Here is a 19,749-nt window from a genome sequence, read left to right on the forward strand (position 1 = left end):
CAAGAAGTCACAGTATGACTCAAAACCCAACGCCTGCTAAAGAACAAGTGTGCTTCACGGCTGAGTACAGGTACTGCCACGCTGCCAGTCTTCCTTGGTGGCAGCTGAAGTGCTTGCAAGAAAGCATCTAAAGAAAAGCACCCATCATATTTACCACAGCATTTTGATAATAAAATGGATGAACCTGTAATAAGACGACAGGCCAAGCTGTTTTCCAAACCACTATCAGACAGAGTGAAACTTTACTGATTATAAGCATTTTTCTAAACCTTTGCAGGTGCAGTTTATTCAACAGATTATTAGCAGAAATGAGCTGGCCACAGAGCAGGTTTTTCTGAGGGGGAGGGAAGAATTTTCTTCACTTCAGTAACTTTGAAAGTCTTCGCTAATGTTATAACCCTTATTTTTACTCAACATATCTTTTGATCATCTTCCCTCCGTGAGTACAAAACTACTGACAAGCAACTGCTTAACACTGAAACACTCCGGGATGAAATATTTTATGTACAGCTTGCATGGATGAGTGTTCTCATAGCGCAAGCGCAACATCAAAAGGCTTTTTCTTCTATTCTTGTACATCACAGCTGATATTTGGCAACCCTGCCCATGTTTTGTTATCCTGATCAATGAAAAATCCAGTAAATTAAACCAAATACAAATGTCTTGGATCCACACTTCAATAACAATTCGCTGAGGCCACAAGACTCAGATTTTTTTTCCAACATTTCTTTTGATGTATCAAGGCAGCAGTATTATACTGCACCAGTGAGCACGTGAAAAAACTTACAGTAAAGACTTGAACCATAGGAGGATCTTATATCCTCCACAGCCATCGGAAGAACAGAGAACCCAAAGCAATCAGAAATTAAGGATGTTCTACATCTGCAGTGAAGCAGTGCCAAGAGTAAGAAGTGCCATTCTGAGTAGCAAGTGGCAACTGGACTGTCATCTGTTTGAAGAACTAGGTAATTAAAAGTCAGGTAGAAATATCTTTGTAGGCCACAGCTTCCTGAGCACTCCGTAGTCACTGAAGCAGCTTTTCTCGCCTCTTTTGCTCCATGAAAGGTATAGAAGACTGACTACACAATACATGGAGTACCTGGAAGCACACCATCTGGAAAAGTTTCCTTAACCGCAGAAGCAAATCCCCCTCAGCTGTCAAGCCACATCAGTCCAATCATTTTGACCACAACAAATTCTGACAGCACCCCTTATTAATCGCTCAACTGATTCAAAAGAACTTGAGGTACGCAAACAATGGAACATCTGTAGAGTAAGAAAGTTCCTTTGTTTTTCTCAATCATTGAATTGCTTAAGGTACCACTCAGTAAGAATGACACACTTTCTACTGTAAAAAAACAACATATCAGGGAAGAAGCAAGTCATAGGCATGCACAGAAATTCTGACTGCATAAACAAGAGTTATACAACCAAGGTGAAGCCACAAGGAAAGACGTTTAGGAAAAACTATCCAAAAGGTTATGACCAGAATGAAGTGTATAAATTCCCTACGGAAGGAACACCAGTGTTGGAAGAGGCATCACTTTGCAGGTGTCCCTTCTGAGTCCATTTTCCAAGGTGTTTTAAAAGCCATGTATCTCCATCTCCAGCCACCCAAGAGCTCTGGTGTTTCATGTGACTTGAATCCTCTTGTCTTCAGCCCCAGCATCTCACCTTCTGTCCATCTCTGCAACTACAATTTCAGACACCAGCTGTTATTCTTACTTCCTTTTCTTGTACCTCATCACGATTACTGTCTTTCATCAGCAACCAAGGATCTCTGTAACACTCCTCTTTTACTGCTTCAAAACAACAGTGACCAGGCAAAGAAGCATCTCAGTACACATCATTTTCTTCCTAATTGAGTGCACTGGAGTCTATCTTGACAGCATCTGAAGGAGAATCGGAAGAAAAGGGATTATATTATGAACTGAATGGTACAAGAGCTGCTTTTTGCACATGCAACTGTTAAATGCGAATACAGTTCTATTGCTAAAGGTTCACATCTAATGAAACACAAGGCACGCCCTCCTAAGAACTCAATGTAGGGAGAGATTTACTCTTACTACATATTCCTGGGTTTGTTGCTTGATAAAAAAAGTAGAATCAAAATAACTCATTGGGAAAAAGAAAGCCATTTGCAATGACTCGACAACACCTGTTTTTTAAGAAAGTGATTCCAAGGCTGTAGTTTTGAGCTCTGCATTACAAGCCAACTCACAGTTACAAAAGGGCAATGGCATTTTAATGATTCAGTCCACGTGTGGCAGCTTTCCCCAACAGCTGCGAACGCTCCATCCTGGTGTATATACTTCAACAATGTTAAATTAAATGCCACTGTCCTCATCAGAGATATTAATTCAACATAGGTCTTCCCAAACTATTAAGTCTCATTTCCACCTATCCTGTTTGTGCATCTACGTGGTTTCAAGGTGTTCAGAAAGCAGCTTGCTGTCACTACCTGAGAATGAGTGTCAGCATCTGGTCAGCTAACGGATGGGGGGGAGAATGAAAGGTTCTCCGCTACTAACGACAGGATGTGCATGAGCTTCAGATAATCTGACTCCTACTGAGATAGCATGCTCTGGCAATTCAGCAGACAAAGCTACAAGGCACTAGTTTCCCTCCAGGACGGTTCTGCCCTTTGACCTCACTGGTGTACGTTGCCACATTCTGTACTTTACTAGTCCCACATGCTGGCCTCCAGGTACAGCTCAAGTCTCTGGGTAGCAGAGCAAGGGGTCAGCATCTCAAACCCAGTGGGCTCCAAAGCTGCAGTACCGCACCTGTCTTTTGAGCAACGACAGATGATTGTCAAAGCAAGTACACTGCAATGTTCATGGTTTTACCTGCCACCTATGACAGGTTCATTACTTTTAGCCCTTTAGCAGGGCTAAACACCCTAGTCCACACTACCTGTATCTATACAAGTTAGTAAAATACCCAATTTGGTTTCTTCATTAATGAAGAAGCCATTACGATAACAATTTAATATTTTCATCTGTCATTTAGTTTTCCTGTAACTCAAGTATTTGGCTGTTCAGTAAAGCAGGTGGCAATACGGACAGATTCTTCATTTCTACCTTTACTGGGACAGCAACAGTAAGCAGAAGAAGACTATGCTTCTGGAGCACAGGGGGCAACAGCCTGAGAGAAGATAAGAAACAGGCGGTGATCTCATGAAGAGCTGAGGTTAAAAAAGTTAACACCTGCCAGACAGTTGCGAGTTTGAGCGTGCAGCCTTCCAAACTAACTCCACCTCACTCCTGCCACCCCTCTACCCACAGTAAGAAACAGAGCACAGCACAACTGAACCAAGACAACTATACCTTGCAGGGCCAGTCTGTCATCCTTTGTAGCTTGTCATCGTTGGCCTTCTCTGTTGACTTCAGACTCCAGAATTCCTTCTCCACCCCACCCCCCCCCAAGGAATTTATCCAACCCCATCAGCAAGCCTCTTTAATGCAGGGCGACTCCACGAATGGCTTGTCCATTGGGAAGAAATCTTGTGCTTCAGATGTAGCAAGTAATTCCAAAGTCTTAGCTCATACTTGCCTCGAATCCTCACTCTACATCCTCCAGTAATTAGCACTTAGCGTCATTCCAGATTTGACAAACCTCTGCTACACCATGAAATAAACCATCCTCCAAAGGAATGAGCTCTTGCTGGTTGAGACCTTGGGTAGCTCCAGTTTCCAAGCAGGCTTCAGTCAGATGGCTGTCCAAATGCTTACAAGCACCGCAAGAAGCAGCGAGTCGTACCAGTTAGTGCCGAAGTATAGTTTCAAAGAAGTGACTGCCGATCAGGGATAAGACATTAACAGTACACGCTACGTACTGACGAGACAAGAAGACTTCCAAAAACTGGATGGAACAGCACAGTGTTGGAGACCTCAAGAAGCACACCCAGAAAAGCAAGGCAATACATTGCAAGAGAAAATTAGGAAGAAATACTGAACCAGTACAACTGCAACACTTGAGACTTCCAACCCATACTGGAGGATGCAATGGTTCAACTAGCCCTAGGAGCAAGTCTTTTACACAAAAGTTGCAGTTAGTCACTGTAACTAGACAGACTCATAAAGCACTGCTGTGTACGACTACAAAGCGTCCAGTTCTGCAATCTGAAGCCAGTTCAAGCAACAGTGTCAGAAACCTCTTGCTTCTTAAGACTTCTACTTTCTGGACCCTGGCTGCAGAAGTGGAAGGGGAGCCCTTGCCATTTTTTCTCTCTTTCAAATAAATTCTTTCCATGCCACAGGCACAAACTTCACCATCCTGAGGGAGCAGGACTTGCGAGCCTGTCCCAATGAAGCCTTCTCAGCAAAAAGGCGTTTAGGCTAAGACAACCTTAACTAAAAGTCATTAAGCCCGAACACTAATTAACCAAAACTCTCTCATCAGTTCCTCATAACGATCCCCCCCCCCCCCCGCCCCCAGCCGTGTCACTCCTGGGCGCTAAGGGAGCCTAGCAGAAACCCGCAGCAGCCCTGCCTGCTTCCTTCTCGGCGGAGTGGGGGGGGAAGGGGGGCGTCCCTGAGCCGCTTTTCACCCACACGGCTCCGTCCGCCAGAGCATCGCCCCAGCGCGGCTCCCTCCGCCGCCGAGGAGCGCCGTCCCCGCCGTCCTCCTCAGCACCGCCACGGGCCGGGATAGGCGCCCGCCCGGCAAGGGCGGAGGCGCCGGCCGACCCCCGCCAAGCCCCAGCGCCCGCTCCCCCCGGCTCGGGCGAGGCGCCGGCCGCGGCCCACCCCGCGCTGACACCGGGCCCCGGGCCGAGCGCCCCGCTCCCGCGGCCCTGCCCGCCGAGGGCGGGCGGGCGGGGACGACCCCGCTCCCCCTCACCTTCTTGAGGGCGGGCACCAGCAGCCCCCGCCACTTGGGCGCGTTCTCCTCGCTGAAGAACTCGTAGAGCAGCGGCTGCGCCTGCATGGTGGGGCCGCCGCCGGGCCCGGCCCGCTCGGGGGAGGCGGGCGGGCCGGGGCGGGCCGGGCCGGGCGCCGCGAGAAGGGCTGGGCGCCCCTCAGCAGGAGGCCCGGCGGCCGCCCGCCGCCGCCGCCGGCGGCAGGCCCGCAGCGGCGGGGGCAGGCGGCGGCGGCTGCCGCATTCCCCGCCCCCGGCTCTCGGTGGTCGCCCCGGGGCGAGCGGGGGGGCGGCGGGAGGGGGCGGCAGGCGCGGGGTCACGCGGCGGGCCGCGAGGGGCGGGGTCGGGCGCCCGGAGCGCGAGCGCCGCCGCCGCCGCCTCCCCGCTCGCCAGGCTCCAGCCCTCGCCCGCAACGGCTGAGCGGCCGCGGCGCAGGCGCGGTTGCGGCGGAGCCCCGCGCCTGCGCGCCGGCGACGCGTGGTCCGGGCCTTTCTCCGGCGGAAGTAGCTTCAGGAGGCGGCGGCGGCGGGCCCCGCGCGCCCCCTGCCGGCGGGCGGCACCGCGCAGTGCCGCCGGGGGCGGGTCCCAGGCCCGGCCCGGCCCGGCCCGCACGGAGCGACCGCAGCGGGGCGGGGGGGGCCTGCGATCCCCGCCGCGCTGCCTCCGCCGGCCGCCACGCCCCCTCCTTCTGTGCAGCCCCGGCTCGGCCCTGCCGCCGACAGCCGCCGGGCGAGGCCGCGAGAGCGGCGCCCAGCCGGGGCAGGGCCCGGGAAGGGGGCGGGACGCTGGGGGGGAGCCACGGGGACCCCCTCGGAGGCCTGGGGAGGAGAGAGGGGCCGCGGGGCCGTGGCGCGCCTCGGCGGAGCTGCGCTCGGGCGGGCGAGGCCCCCTCTCTCGGCTAGCGCCTCTGCGGGCGCGCCGACCGCGACGCCCCCCGAGGCTTTGCTCCCCGTGGGCCACCGCTGATCTCGCCGCCAGCTTCTCACCAGCCTCCCTTCCCGGGGCGAGCCGAAGCACAAGGAGACGGAATCGGCCTGTGACTACCGCCCGCTGGGAGCTGGAGGCGGCCGGTGGGGTGGAGGCGTCGCTCTTCTCTGGAGAGCGGTGTCACTCCCTGCTTGAAAGACGGCGTCCTCTCCCATGGGGACCAAGGTGGGAGAGGAGTAAACGCCCCGTTCAAGCAGCACAAGAACACCCTCCGAGGGTGGAAAGTAAGCCTGGTTCTTGGAAAAAGGGCCAGAAAAAGGAAAGCCAGCATGCACGGAAAGCCTGGAGGTTTATGCAGGACAAAGTCCACGGTGGTCTGCGGGACCTGGCAGGGCAGCGGGAGGAGGATGCTGCTGGAGATGAAAAGCAAATCGATGTGCTCTGCTTGGCAAGGCAAGGGGCCAGGGAGAGCCCGAGGACCAGAAGAGGAAATAGCGAGCTGCTGTTGGGGAGCACAGGGAGGGAGGTAGAAGTATGCAAACCTCTGCTGGTCACTGGAAGGAAGGTTTAGGACCGGCTTCCTGGCTGGGAGGAGAGCAAAGTACCCACACAGATTGCTTGGACAGAGACTGCCGAGTCTCCCTTCGTCTCAAGGGCTGGTCATGCAGACACACGTCAGGAATGGTATGCGTGTTGGGAGGCTCACTTAATTAGTGTTTGTGAAGCGCGCTGAGGACAGGCGATGTTCTTGAGAGGCTGAGCAGTACCTTGGCAGGTAACGGATGGAGCCTCTCAGAAAGAGCTCTCTCTTCACCCTGCAGCTCTTGCTCAGCCGTTTTTCCTCCAGACGGATACTGCTGTCTGAATGAGTCAGACTTCTGCCTTGAGCTTGCTGGAACAAGGATGAAAGGCAGGAATATTCACGTCTCAGAGCTATTTGCGTGGTCTAGCAGCCTGCCTGTGCATTCAGGGGACACCAACATAGCATCTCATAGACCGTGGAGCTGTTGCACTCGCTGCCTTATAATGGAAAATCAGTCTGTTGAAGTTTCAATCTTCAGCTGCTCCCAAGTCCATGCAACACTGGGTGCACCAGCTGCACCAGTGCTCTGCTCTCCAGCCCCTCCCTTTGGAGACGAAGATGCCAGGACTCCTAAATACCAGTGAATGGTCTACAGTGTCTCTTTCCTTCAAACAAGACAGCGTTGGGTAACGTGAGGCTGCAGGCACTGTGTTCGGTCAGTTCAAACATTCAGTAAGGCCACAGGACAGTCCAGGCCTGAGCACTTCCTCCACCCGTAGCTGCCAGCTGATAGCCTTCCTCTCCTGGCATTCGGTGCTTTTTCAGTGCCCCTGCCTGGGGGCATCCCAGGTTTATTGGCAGTGACAGGGCAGTCTGGGTTCCTCACTGGCCTTCACCTGATCGCGTTCATTCATTTCGTTTGCTGCATGGGAGGGTGCAGTTTTGCTTGGAAAGCAACTGAGCAAGACTTAAGTATCTCCAGGGCTGTCTGAGGAGCTGTTGCTTCACTGTTCATGGCAAATAAACGATGGTGGGGTTGGAAAAAGTCCCATGGGTCTGCTGAAGGGCAGAGCACAACGGAGAGCAGTAGGATGCTGTTTGCCCAGCACTGGCATTGCACCCCATCCGTGGAGGAGAGCACAGGCAGGCAAAGTGCGGTCAGGCAGAGGTGCTGGTGGTTATCGTGTACAGATACGCGCATCTCCACACCGAGGGTGTCTAAGGACCCGGAGGAAGGACTGCTGCCACGTGGGTGCTCTTGCAGTGCAGGCTGTTGCAGGGAAGAGCACAAAGTTGAAAGCTGGGGGGCTGCTTTTGTAGGGGCGTAGTGACAGAGGAGTTGAATCACGAGGGGACGGGAAGCTCAGTGGCACGGGGAGGTGCAGGGAGCCAGGTGGTGGGACGACCTGCCCTTCTGTCAAGAAGTGAAGATGAGACTCACTGCTGTTGCTGTCAGGAGCAGAAACCAAATGCCACAACCAGCGCAGCAGTGCCTTCACAGGGGTGTACAACGTCTGTGGGTGGCACAGGGACACTCGGGATCCTCCAGTGCTGCTGGAGGAGGGAGAGGAGGACAAGGTGGAGGGTTGTGGCAGCCCTTCACCATACTGTCCTGAGGGCTGGCCTAGCAACAGGGGCTTACAAAGAGCAACAGCACCCCTTTGACCCCAGCAGCTGCTGGGGGGAATGCGAAGCACCACCACCAGGAGGGACTGCCAGGAGCTGATGGTGTACTCCTGTATTCAGCCTAGAAGACACTGCTAGGAGTAGCTGGCTGTCAGAGCAACACAAGGGGGACCTGAATTTGAACGTGTTGGATTTAAAGTAGTTGTAAAGGGAAAATCTGCACCCAAGGAGGGAAGATGACCTCTAGCAACAGTAATGGAGCTGTGTTGCAGAGGGTGATGCTGAGCAGACAGCGAACCCAGCATTGCCATCCACAGTGAGGACTTGAGAGCCCACCAGTGTCCATGTCCCCTCCCCAGACACATTGTCCCAGCTCCTTCTGCACCCCTCAAGAGATGACACAGGCCTGAAACTTGACTCCTTATGACCTGTATTTTAGATCAGCCTAGAGTGTTTCCTTGAAGGGAAGCAAGAGGTTTTGGCACATTCCCCGGTTTTACCAGCTTCTTTCCCCACCTTTTCACGTAGATTCCTTCAAACACCAGCAGTGCTATTGCTAAAGCTGAACCCTGTGGAGTGTAAGAAACACCCCCTGCCTGGGGGACGCATCCATCTCCATCACTGCTTGCAGCATTGCTGGGTTCCCCCCAGCCCAATTGCAAGGTCCCAGTAGCAAAGCTACAAGGAACAGGCAGCCAGCAACATGTGCTTTGCCTTGCACAGCTCTTAATTTCAGTTTTAAGGTCAGTGGGATGCAGAACTGGAATCGGAACCCCCTACTTTGTCAGGTGACCAGATCCTGTTTCTGACAGGGGTAGGCAGCACCCCATGAAGAGATGTGCAACAACAGGATAAAAACAGTGTTCGTTCCCCTGTCCTCCCAGCTTCCAAAAGCACTTCTGCAACAGACCAAAACAACCCCACTTCTTTGTTCTCTTTAAGAAAGCTCAGTTTGGACTGAGACCCAAGCTCAGCCCCTGCACTGATCAAACTTTGCTGCCAGGTTGGCAAATGCCCCATCGCAACACACTTCCGCCTGTTAGTGGCTAGGACTGCTAGCTACAAGCCAGTGATAGACAGCAGCCAGAGTGCATGGGGCTGGGACGATAAGAGAAAAAGGGAAGCTGCATAGGTTGTTAGAGAAGCCATGTCAACTAGCTGTAGGCAGAAGCCTTACTCTAATCTCATCGTGCCTCCGATTTGGTTTCCTGGCTCTAGCTGTGTTCCTGTCAGTCAGCCACATGCTGATCCCAATCTTGCATCAGGATGGGGGTAGTGGAAGCTCCTGCTGAGCACAGCTCAAGGAAACTTTCAGTTCACGGCAACTGCTGGTCTTGCGAAGGAGACATTTTCTCTTCTGGACATCCAGGCGCCTGGGCTCAGCTGAGGGCAGCTGCCAGACAAGGAGCCAGGCAGCTGGGGATGGGGGAGAGACAGTTTTGTGGCACAGACGCCAAATTCTGCAACAGGACAATTCGTCAAAAAGCAGGAATGCTTTGCTCTTTCCTTGTCTTTCAGGCTGGAGAGCAGCATATGGAAAGCAAAGCTGTCCTGGCTATACCAAGAGATTTGAGACAAGCCTGCCCTAGCACAACGCTCCCCTTCTTCCCACATGCCATTACCCTATCCTCTTTATTTTTAGCTCTTCCAGCTGCATCCCAGCATGCATCCTTGTACCAAAAATGCTCAACCAGAGTAAAACCCAGTATCCCTTAGCTCCTGTTGCCTGCAATTCAGCAACAGCCCAACAGCCTCAAACAGCAAGACACTTGGCCACAGCTGCTGTAGAAAGCCCACAGGAGGAAGCATGTTTATAGCACATCAGCTATACTGTACTGGATTAAAATTTAGCTACTTTCTGCACATCAAAGTGAGGAATAGTCCATGGGAGGCAGGATGGAAATGCCCCTTGGGTGGCAGCACAAGCATGCTGTGAAACACACACACACACACACACACACACACACACACACGTTCTCCCCTTTTCTGAGAACTCAGCTTCTCAGCTGTGGGGCTTGCATTACCACTGCTCCCACAGGGCGGATCTGAGGTTCAGTGCAAGGGAACAGACAAGATGAGGCCAGCAGAGGCAGCCAGCTCCAGTCTCATAAGCAGGAAAAAAAAGCCCTGCTGAAAAAAAAGCAGGTGATGGAAAGAAGAAATCAATCAAGCTGGAATTTGGAAAGACTTCTCAAATACATATAGCCATTGCCTACAGCCAAAAGGGTAGTAATGTCTACCCTTAAGTGCTAGTCTAAACTGAGTTGAGCTCCAGCGGTCTGACCATTCATACATTGAGAAATGCCCAGCTGCTTCTGTGTTTGGCACAAACATTTAATAGCAGAATTCAAAACTCAATATGTTCCATTTTAGTCTTATGTGGAAAATTAGTGCAGGTGATAATCTTAATTGTACAACAACATGTTAAAAAAGTTTATTTTACATTATATACATTAGGGAACATATTTCAAAGCATTACCCATCACAACAATAATGCAGGCCATAAATGACTTTAAATTTAGTTTGGTTTTAGTGTATATTATCACAATAAAATATAAAGAACATATACAAAAAAAGGAGTCAAATGTGTGCATTTTACTAAAACTTGGCATTTACATACTCCATTGGAAAATAGCAATCAAAAATACTTCTGATCAAAACTAAGTTCCTGTGATGCATAGTAACCATTATATTGTTTGAATGAGGTAGTAACTAAATTATTTTGGCCATGTGTTAACATCCTAAATCAAGAAGAGTGTGAAAATGGTTGTAAGGCCAAAAAAAAGTCAAAATGGCAACATCTTTGAGCCATTTCCACAATGTGGAATGTTGCTCCTTTTCACTGTGATATGAAACCATTTAGTAAGACCAACAGTAATACCAATTTTTAATCATTCTATACACTAATAATTCAAACACCTATTGCAGTGTTAGAGCCAGGTACCACTAGTCTGGGACTGACACCCAACCAGAAAGTATTGTTTTCAAGCATAGAGAAGTAATCATAAGGAGAGTTTTAATTAAATACAAAAATACAGGTGTTTAGCTGGTTTGTTTCACAAAGAAAACTACCCAAGTAAACTAAAAAAAGAACTTTGAAGCCCAAGTCATATCCACAAAGTCACAGCTTACCTTTGTGACTAAATACATCACATCTCAATACGTTGTGCAAACATAAACACCAGTGTGTTGCATCAAAATTAAAACAAGATTGTAATCTGATTACAGCCTTGGTTACGATTTCTAAAAGTTAAGATTTACTTGTATTAGTAAATTACAGATAATAAAATACAATAGTGTTGTTAAATGTACTATATTTGTTGCTAGCATCCCACTTTATAATAAACACAAGAAGTCCTTAAAATAGTACCCCGATTTCTTTTTTGCATCCTCAGTGACTTTTACATCTGTACAGGTAAGACACTTGTACTTAACAGGAGGACTGCTATCTACAGAAGGTCAGTGTAGGTCTTCAGCAAGAAGTTTCACTGAAAAATACTGCATATGTACAAAGATTACATAACAGTAAATTAAGCACTTCTGTGGTATCATAATGCTTATGTGTCCATACCACAAACAATTCTCATCTTCCTCTTATGCCACAATAAATTATAAAGTAACTGAAGTGGGGTTACTGCAGCTTTTGTGCAATTTCAGCCAGCCATGAATGCTGCTGCAGTAGGAGTGTTCTCTTGTCATGGTCAGCTGCCTGCCATGCGCTGTTCTCAGTAACTGTTCTCATGCCCTGCCAGGATATACAAATTGCTGTTGGCTGTTGGGTTATCCGTCGGCCTACTCTCCAGGACCACGACCCTAAAATGAAAATAAAAAAGCCACAACATCAGGTAAGCCTTCATTTAAAAACACCCCTGGATATTACTGTAAATATTGTCTCCCAGGATCTATTTGACCAGTGGTCATTTCTCTTTCCCTGGACACCTCTAGTCCAAAAGCTGCTCAAAGCAAGGCCAACCTCAAAGCTGGCTCAGTGTCTTGTCCAGGCAAGGTCTCCAAGGATTTCCCACAGCCTCTCCAGCCTCCTACTGCAATGTTCAACCACCCTCACCATGTTTTTCCCTCTTTTATCCAGCTGGAATTTCCCTTGCTGCAATGTATGCCTGTTGCCTCTCATCCTTTCAGTGGGGGCTTCTGAAAAGGGTCCATCACTCAGCTACTGCCTGGGCTTCTGCTTTCCTGGAGCTTTGCAAAGCTAACCCATTAATCAGGTTCCAGTTCTGGAAGTCATTAGTCTGCCCTTTGCCATTGGACATGACAGATAACAAAACTGACTCTTCTTTGAGCATTTCTAGCCCTTCCCTGAGCCCATGTAACCTAAATCCAGAGAAACTTCCTCCAGCTCTGAAAGTCCCAGAGACAAAGACCTGCAGGCTGAGAGAGTCCTCGAGGAAAGGACTGCTACGTGCAGAATCTTCTCTCTTCCTCTTTTCTTGCCACCCACTTTTGGCCAGCATTGGAGACAGGAGACTGGGTTCACTGGACCTACACTACAACTGCAAAGACCATTAGGGATGTCCTACATCAGACCTTTCACTTCAAAGGAGAGAAATTAGCAGTCACAATACTGTTTCACAAACTATTTGAGATTTTTTAATCAGGCAAGAACTGCTAGAACTGCTAAATGGACCAGGATGTTCATGATTTAATTCTCCTCCACAAACACCCTGAAGTGAAGAGATTGTGGGAAATTCAAATCCATCTATTGTGCATTCACCCAAGGAGAGGCTGCTTACTTCAAAACTATCGCTCAGAAAACCTACCCTCTGCTCCATGTGCTGCACAAAGGGAATGACACCTCATGCCATGAAGCATTCCCCGCTCACCAGGGGAAAGCAACATGCAAGCTCTTATCAGACTGATGTCAGGTTTTTGGCTTTTCAGAACCCCAGTTCCTATGAACTGCCTAGGAAGTGAAATGTGTTACTGGAAAAAGGTTTCACAGCTCAAGCACAAATTATGACAGTGCTGCAAGCAAAATGGTATCTGAAGAAATTGGAATTAATGTTTATTGCAGTGCAAGGTCTTTAAACACTGTTTTAGACTTGAGAGACTATTAGTGCAAGCCAGAAATAGATGAAACTGTATTTGGGGAAGAGGACATTATTTTTCCAAGGCAATCATTTGCAATGTCATGCTCCATTGTGAAGTCAGACTCGTTTTTAAATTGAGCTGTGCTGTCTCTCAACAACTAAGAGAAATGACATCACAAAGCTGAGCTCCACGCACACCTCACTGGAACAGAGAGAGTAAAACCCTCAGGTCATACAGGAGTATTACTTTCCACTACCCATTATGAAAAAGCTATCAGGTATTGCATGTAAGGCAGAATCTGCAACCCCCAGCCAACAAATATCACTGGTAGCCAGCCAACAAAGCCACAGCACCATTCACTGCTGTTGATGTTTTGAGTAATTACAGGGCTGTGCATCAAGCTTGGAGGAGCAGAATATGGGGAAAGCCTTTGGTTGATGCGAAGCTCTTTTGGTAGTTCTAAGATGCCACAGGAGAGCAAGTTTACCACAAGTGGTATAAGACAGAAGCAATTCTCAAAAGACAAAGAAAAAAGAAAGCCTATCTTGGCACTTCATATGAATAAATTACTGGTGAAACTGTCACATTAGCATGCACTCCCCAGAAGACAAAACATCGCCTGTTTTCATGGCTGTTACAGAAGTACAAAGTTTGACAGCAGGGCAGAGAAAGTTGAGAAAGTCAGTGACACTCCTAAATAGCAGTTACTGACTTGGCAAGCTGGTGTCTGGTGGGTCAGACAGGCACAGTGCTAGTGTCCTGCAAAGTGGATGCCAAAGAACAGCTATGCTGGGAATTATCAAGAGCTCTTACAAGACCTGAGCTGTCATGCTGGGAGGACAACTGGTGGAGTTCCTTTCTAGGGGTAAAAGTGAGATATTTAAATTAAGTTGGTTTTTTTTTTTGCATTTGTCTGAAGAAGTAGATCTTGATGAGCTACTCCAGCAGAGCATCTGAAAGTAAAGATTTCACCAAGTTAAACAAAAGAATTACAGCACAAAAAGAAAGACACTCCTGGAGATTGTAACTGCAGCCAAATAGGAGCTTGCTAGCATGGGTAATTACTTCTGGAAGCCCACAAACACTTTTAGAAGGTTTTTGGGTTTTGTTGTTTGTTTTTTTAAATTAAGAAAGAGAAATAAACTTGAAGGGCTGAAAGGTAGACATGTACACAAAGCAATGAGTAAGATGGCTAAAAAAGGAATTGCAAGAAACAAGCAAAAAGAACTTTTACAAGGTAGGAGGATCACGCATTAGTCTTCTATTTTATCATGCCATGTTCACTTCTCTTCATACCTGTCAGATCCCAGAAGCCTGAATATCCTCGTATTATCAGAAATTTCTTGTGTGATCTACAAAACAAAAATAAGATGTTAAGTGCATAAGTGTTTTTTATTAAAATCAACCTAGAGAAAATAATTGACTATGACTGATGTTACCAATTTACTGCTGACTGAAATCCACTAGAGAATTTAATGCAACTGCCATTTTAAAATGAGATCTAGAAGTTTTCTGTGATTCCTACACATTATTTGAATTCCTCAAGTAGCAACTGCAAGCACAACAGCAAGTCTCAGCGTTGCACAGCATCTGAGCTACCAGTGCAATTCCCTTTACAGCCATGACCGAAATAGGTAGCTGTAGGTTGCAATTTGTCTCACTCGAGTAGATATCCAAAATCGGTCAGGTAAATCACACATAAAATGCATTTTATTGAGATTCTGAATCATAGTAATGATGCAATAAATTAATATTCTGAAAACCTTAACAAGGAAACAATCTAATTTGTGGTACTTATGCCCATTGTCAAAATACTATGTCTTCTTTTCACATTTCAGACTAGTGCAATAGAGCTTTGTTTACTGTGGGTGAATTATACTTGTGTGATACATCTTTATGATCACATGAATACCAAAGCACCAAAGAAAACATCATGTTAATCAAGTCAACCAAAGCCCACTGCATACTCCAAAGGATATCAAGTCACACTGTGAACAGGTAGCAGTGTTTACAAAGCTCCTTTTCTACACAGCCACATTTCACATTCTTGGGAAAAGAAGAGAATCTTCTCTCCTTCCCAGATCTTTGTAGCGTTAGCTGACTTGGTGAATTCACTTTTGGCACAGAGAACTTGCAAGAGAATTTTAATTCACAACAACGAAGTTCCCCACTTTGTTAAGAAAATTACTTCCTGCTTGTTGTGGGGCTCAGTCTGCACAATCTTGGCCCAAATTTTGAGTGTTGTCTCAGAATTCATATAGTTCCCTGTTTCATTCTTCCCACTTAATCAAACCACTGTAGAAAGTCATGGTGGTGGAAGGAAACAACTTTGCAAGCAGCTCAAACTATCCCCCATTAAACCAACTGATAGCAGATTACGGAATCTGAACTAATCATGTCTTCAAAGACAAACACGCTGCGAAGTTAGGCTCGTCAGGTTTTTGTCCTGTGTAACCACTTCCTACACACTATACAGTATAAAATTCCCCCAAAGTAATGAATATGGTCAAGATCTGAGCCTGGTAATACAGGCTTTACACTACAGATGAAAATGAGTTTATTTTTTTCTTAATAGCTGTGGCTAGTAGGACAGCCAGGAGAGATAAGGAATTTTAAAAGGCCTGAGAGCTTACCCTAGACATGTTCTACAGAGGAAGAAATTTGGGTGGCTTGCTTTCTGACAACAGCTCAGTTCTGCCTTCTGTTCTTCATTTAGGTTTTTGTTTGACAGAGTTGAGAAGGTACTTGTAGGGGTTGAACTATGTCTAAAAACTCACATCAAACTGGCTGAAAAAAGGGACTACACAGAAATTTTAGAAAAAAGTCTTTAGGTCAATCTGACATTTTTCTCCTGAGAACGGAAAATATTTCCTGTGAAAGCTGAGCACTAAAACCTTCAAAGTATTTGTAAGCCAAGCGAACATGGAAGAGACTAAAAAACAACGGGGAACTCATTCGACACTGTGACAAAAAGCTAAAGCTCAGCAGTGCAGCATGCAACCACTGGCAAAGCCCAAATTTTGGTATCCATGTGTGAGAGGCTAAGGGACTGACACTGGTCTTCAAAGCAATTTAAGGTGAAGAAGATTAATGTTACCAAGAATTAGGCTTGGATATTTTCTATGGCATCATGACCCAGTCCCTTGCTGCTTTCTGCTTTCTTTGACAGGGGATCTTGGGTAGCTTCACTGATTAGTTTGCAGCTTATGAAACATGCTTAGAATGAGACTCCAGCTTCCAGGTCTAATCTAGGAAGTTACTGAAATGTTTTACTCTTTTTCAGACCATAGCATTGTGCATTTATCCTCTACCTGGCCTATACTAGAAGCTAGAATGTGAAGTGAAATGCAGTACTCACCTCATTTGATCGAAAACTCCTTCCTTGCATGCCGTGTTTCCAGAATGCTAACACGCTGTCTTGTAGACAGACTGGTAACAAAGAATACTGGAATCAGTTTTGAGGCATGATATCAACTCATGCTTTTAAGGGCAAAAGCACGACTGCAATTTTGAAATTTGTACATGTATGTTTTACTCTATGACATTCACCCACACAGACTGCAAAATGTCTCACAGGAATCGCTGAACCTGCCTCAGAAATAGCTGCATTTATATATTCATTTGTTTAATGAGTGGTGTTTAAAAATATTCTCACCTAATCAGAAAAAGTTCTGAAACTGTCCTTTTGTCTAGTCCTAAACATGTCCTTTCCTTTGAACAGGAAACCCCTCCTCATTCTAATACTAACAGAAAGTATATATTGAATTTTAGCAGAAAAGTTACAGGGATACTGCACTGACATTCTTCACTTTCCCAGCAACTATTGGCTCACATGGTCCTTCTGCAACAGCAACACAAAGCTTCAGAGCCCTCTACTTCCCAGCCCTTCCCCTCATCACAAACACGGAGAACAGGCACCTGCATATGAACCCTGTGAAAGGCAATGGTTCTAGGGCCTTCCTCAAAGAGAGGGCAAGCGTGTAGGTCCCCAAGGAGAATCTGTCCCATGTGCATCCAGCACCCTGCCTCTGGGCAGGTATGCAGGAAAGAGAGCAGAGATCTTTGGAGACACTATCAGGCCACAACAGGACACTGGTAGCTGGTTTGTGATGAGCAGAGAGGAATACAGCACATTCAGAGGTTCCACAGTGAGCAGCTTCAAGTATATGTACTCCTTCCTTCCTTCCATTCCTAACTAAGAGGAACCATAAAAGTAGTGTTTTCCATGACAATGTTTTTTTGTTCTCTCCTCTGTGGGGCATTATGTTTGAAGTGCCTGAAACTTTAAAGCTTCTCCTCAGAAGTAACTTCCCTCCAACTCATTATTTTTGTTCACACTGTTCCTCGTCTTCTGGTGCTACCCTTAATCTGTGCACACATCCTTCCTCATCCCTCTTACAAAAGCACGTGATACAATCCAGGTATGTAAGCCCTGAGGAATTGTCAAAATAAACGTATTCTGTCTTCGTGTTTCACAAATCTAATTCATTCAGATTCTTCACAAGAAAACAAAATTTACGTAAAGTGTGACTTATCGTATAATTTAGTCTTTGAGCTGCTTTATAAAAAAGGACTGTGGGACCACACACGCAGAATGAGTTAGCCACCAGTGATTCACAGAGTTATGTAGATTGTGTTAAGGTATTCCTTTAGAGGCTGAAGGTCTCCATCATATTCCCAAGACACTTAGCCTAATCAGGGATGACTCCAGGGTTATTACTCCATTCCAATAGCTCCTAGGGAAGCATGTTACATAGCATGCTGAACCCTTCACTAAGCCTTCTCACACAAAGTGAAATGTGTGAGATAAGTGTCTCAAATGCCAAAGACTTGACAGTTAGCATCTCTAATTCTGTACTGTAACAGTAAGTTAATCATAGAATATCTTGACTTGGAAGGGACCCATAAGGATCGAGTCCAACTCGCCGCTCCTTGCAGGACTACCTAAAACTAAACCATACGACTAAGAGTTTAGTCCAGACTCTCCTTAACCACCCTCTCAGTGAAGAACCTTTCCTTAATGTCCAATCGGAACTTTCCCTGACACAGCTTCATAACATTGCCTCATGTGCTATCGCTGGTCACCAGGGAGAGGAGATCAGGACGCCCCCCTCCCCTCCACTGCCCCCCTTGAGAAAGGTGTAAACTGCAATGAGAGCACCCCTCAGACTCCACTTCTCCAAGCTGAACAAGCCAAGTCACCTCAGCCGCTCCTCCTAAGTCTTGCCCTCGAGACCTTTCACCATCTGGGTCACCCTCCTCTGGACACACTCTTAGTAGTTTCATGTCCTTCATAAACTGAGGTGCCCAAAACTGCACACAGTGCTCGAGGTGGGGCCACACCAGTGCAGTGTAGAGTGGGATAGTCACCTCCCTCGACTGGCTAGCGATGCTGTGCTTGATGCACCCCAGGACACAGTCGGGCCTTTCAGCTGCCAGGGCACGCTCTTGACTCCCCTTCAGCTTGACATCAACCCAAACCCCCAGATCTCTTTCTGCAGAGCTGCTCTCCAGCCTTCTTGTCCCCAGTTTACCCCATCCCAGATGCAGAATCCAGCACTTGCTCTTGTTAAATTTCATATGGTTGGTGATTGCTCAGCTCTCTAGTCTATCCAGATATTCAATATTAATAATGAAATCCAACTTACCTATTGATTCAATCTGAAAGTCAAATGTGAGCTCTGATGACAGTTTGCGGCTGGATTTTAACCTGCCTTGCAGATTCACTATTTTTATGCAGCCTAGACAATAAACAGGATACGTCAACCAAGAATTGATCTTCAATATATGACCTAATTTGAAGACAGACAGTATGCATGTACATGCATACGTATATATTTAGTTGATACTAAAACTTACAATCCAAACACACCAAAATGGTATCCCTCTCCAGCTGTGTTACATGTACAACACTTGTCTCTGTAGTGTCTATAAAAAAATGACAGTGTTAGTTCATAACATAAATTAGCATGAAATTTGAAATGGAACTTCTAGAGATTGAGACAATTTAATGGGTTAGTGTGGTTTTATCTACTTAAAATAATCATCTTACCAGTGACATTTCTCTTCTCTTAGAGAGGCATGTCCACTTATCCAACATGTTGACTGTGACAGGAAAACTGAAGCTGTAATATTAAAGTATGGACTTAATCCAGCCTTTTCTGAGCCATATCACAAAAGCAAACTCATGTGTACATTGTTTTCCCTTTATTCTCTCTTGGTGCCATTTAATATTGCTGTTGCAAAAAAAGGCAGATACATGAGACTGTCCACACTAAACCTGAACGCTGTTTCATTCCATTTTTCTTCTGCCTTTATTTCTAAATCTTGCTAGGGACTTTCATATTAGTACTTAACTCCTGCTGCTATTTTCAGACATTCCATCCCCAGATCTTCCAAAAATAGGGGAACATTTCCTTCTCCAAACTTTTAAAAGAAGGGTTACCTTCCTCTCTTCTGGGTTACAGCTGCAGCAGTCTCCATCACAGCAAACAGGGGGATCTGACCCGTGATTAGTGGACACGTCAACTCAAAAGAGAAATGTAGTTTTGGTCCATTTTTTTAACACAAAATTACACAGAAAGCAGCTTTTACTAATTCGGCATTACTGCCAGCGATTCTGTAGGCATTCTTTCATACAGAAAAGAGAAACTCATTAAATCTGTTAGAGATAAGAAATTAGAGCATGTTACCTAAAATACAAAAGCAGCTTTCAGTTAAATAATAAAATCCATGGTCCTGTTGAGAAGCAAAGAAACTC

At 46.8% G+C, this 19,749-nt stretch overlaps 2 protein-coding genes across 13 annotated transcripts in view; both read right to left on the bottom strand.

Moving 5' to 3' along the window:
• Positions 1–4,977, bottom strand: part of SOS1 (SOS Ras/Rac guanine nucleotide exchange factor 1) — a 57,385-nt gene extending 52,408 nt beyond the window's left edge. For 4 of the 7 annotated variants that reach the window (XR_007508198.1, XM_049817841.1, XM_049817838.1 and 1 more), the window contains exon 1: positions 4,846–4,977. Coding sequence is in view for 5 of the 7 variants with exons in the window: in XM_049817841.1 (XP_049673798.1) it covers positions 4,846–4,932 (87 nt within the window). In the remaining 2 variants the exon portion in view is untranslated. Of the gene's footprint in view, positions 1–1,674; positions 1,893–3,329; positions 4,394–4,845 lie in introns of those variants that run through there. The other 3 variants (XM_049817836.1, XM_049817837.1, XM_049817839.1) reach the window with 3 other exon arrangements.
• Positions 4,978–10,253: 5,276 nt separating this feature from the next.
• The window catches only part of MAP4K3 (mitogen-activated protein kinase kinase kinase kinase 3), an 86,085-nt gene continuing 76,589 nt past the window's right edge, over positions 10,254–19,749 (bottom strand). For 5 of the 6 annotated variants that reach the window (XM_049817848.1, XM_049817847.1, XM_049817846.1 and 2 more), the window contains 5 exons: positions 18,849–18,917; positions 18,638–18,730; positions 16,348–16,418; positions 14,286–14,341; positions 10,254–11,753 (listed from right to left, as the gene is read on the bottom strand). In XM_049817848.1, the coding sequence (XP_049673805.1) occupies positions 11,666–11,753; positions 14,286–14,341; positions 16,348–16,418; positions 18,638–18,730; positions 18,849–18,917 (377 nt within the window). In that variant the 3' untranslated portion in view covers positions 10,254–11,665. Of the gene's footprint in view, positions 11,754–14,285; positions 14,342–16,347; positions 16,419–18,637; positions 18,731–18,848; positions 18,918–19,041; positions 19,115–19,749 lie in introns of those variants that run through there. The other variant, XR_007508199.1, reaches the window with a different exon arrangement.

Source organism: Accipiter gentilis, chromosome 15 (assembly GCF_929443795.1).
Source record: "Accipiter gentilis chromosome 15, bAccGen1.1, whole genome shotgun sequence".
Lineage (NCBI taxonomy): Eukaryota > Metazoa > Chordata > Aves > Accipitriformes > Accipitridae > Astur > Astur gentilis.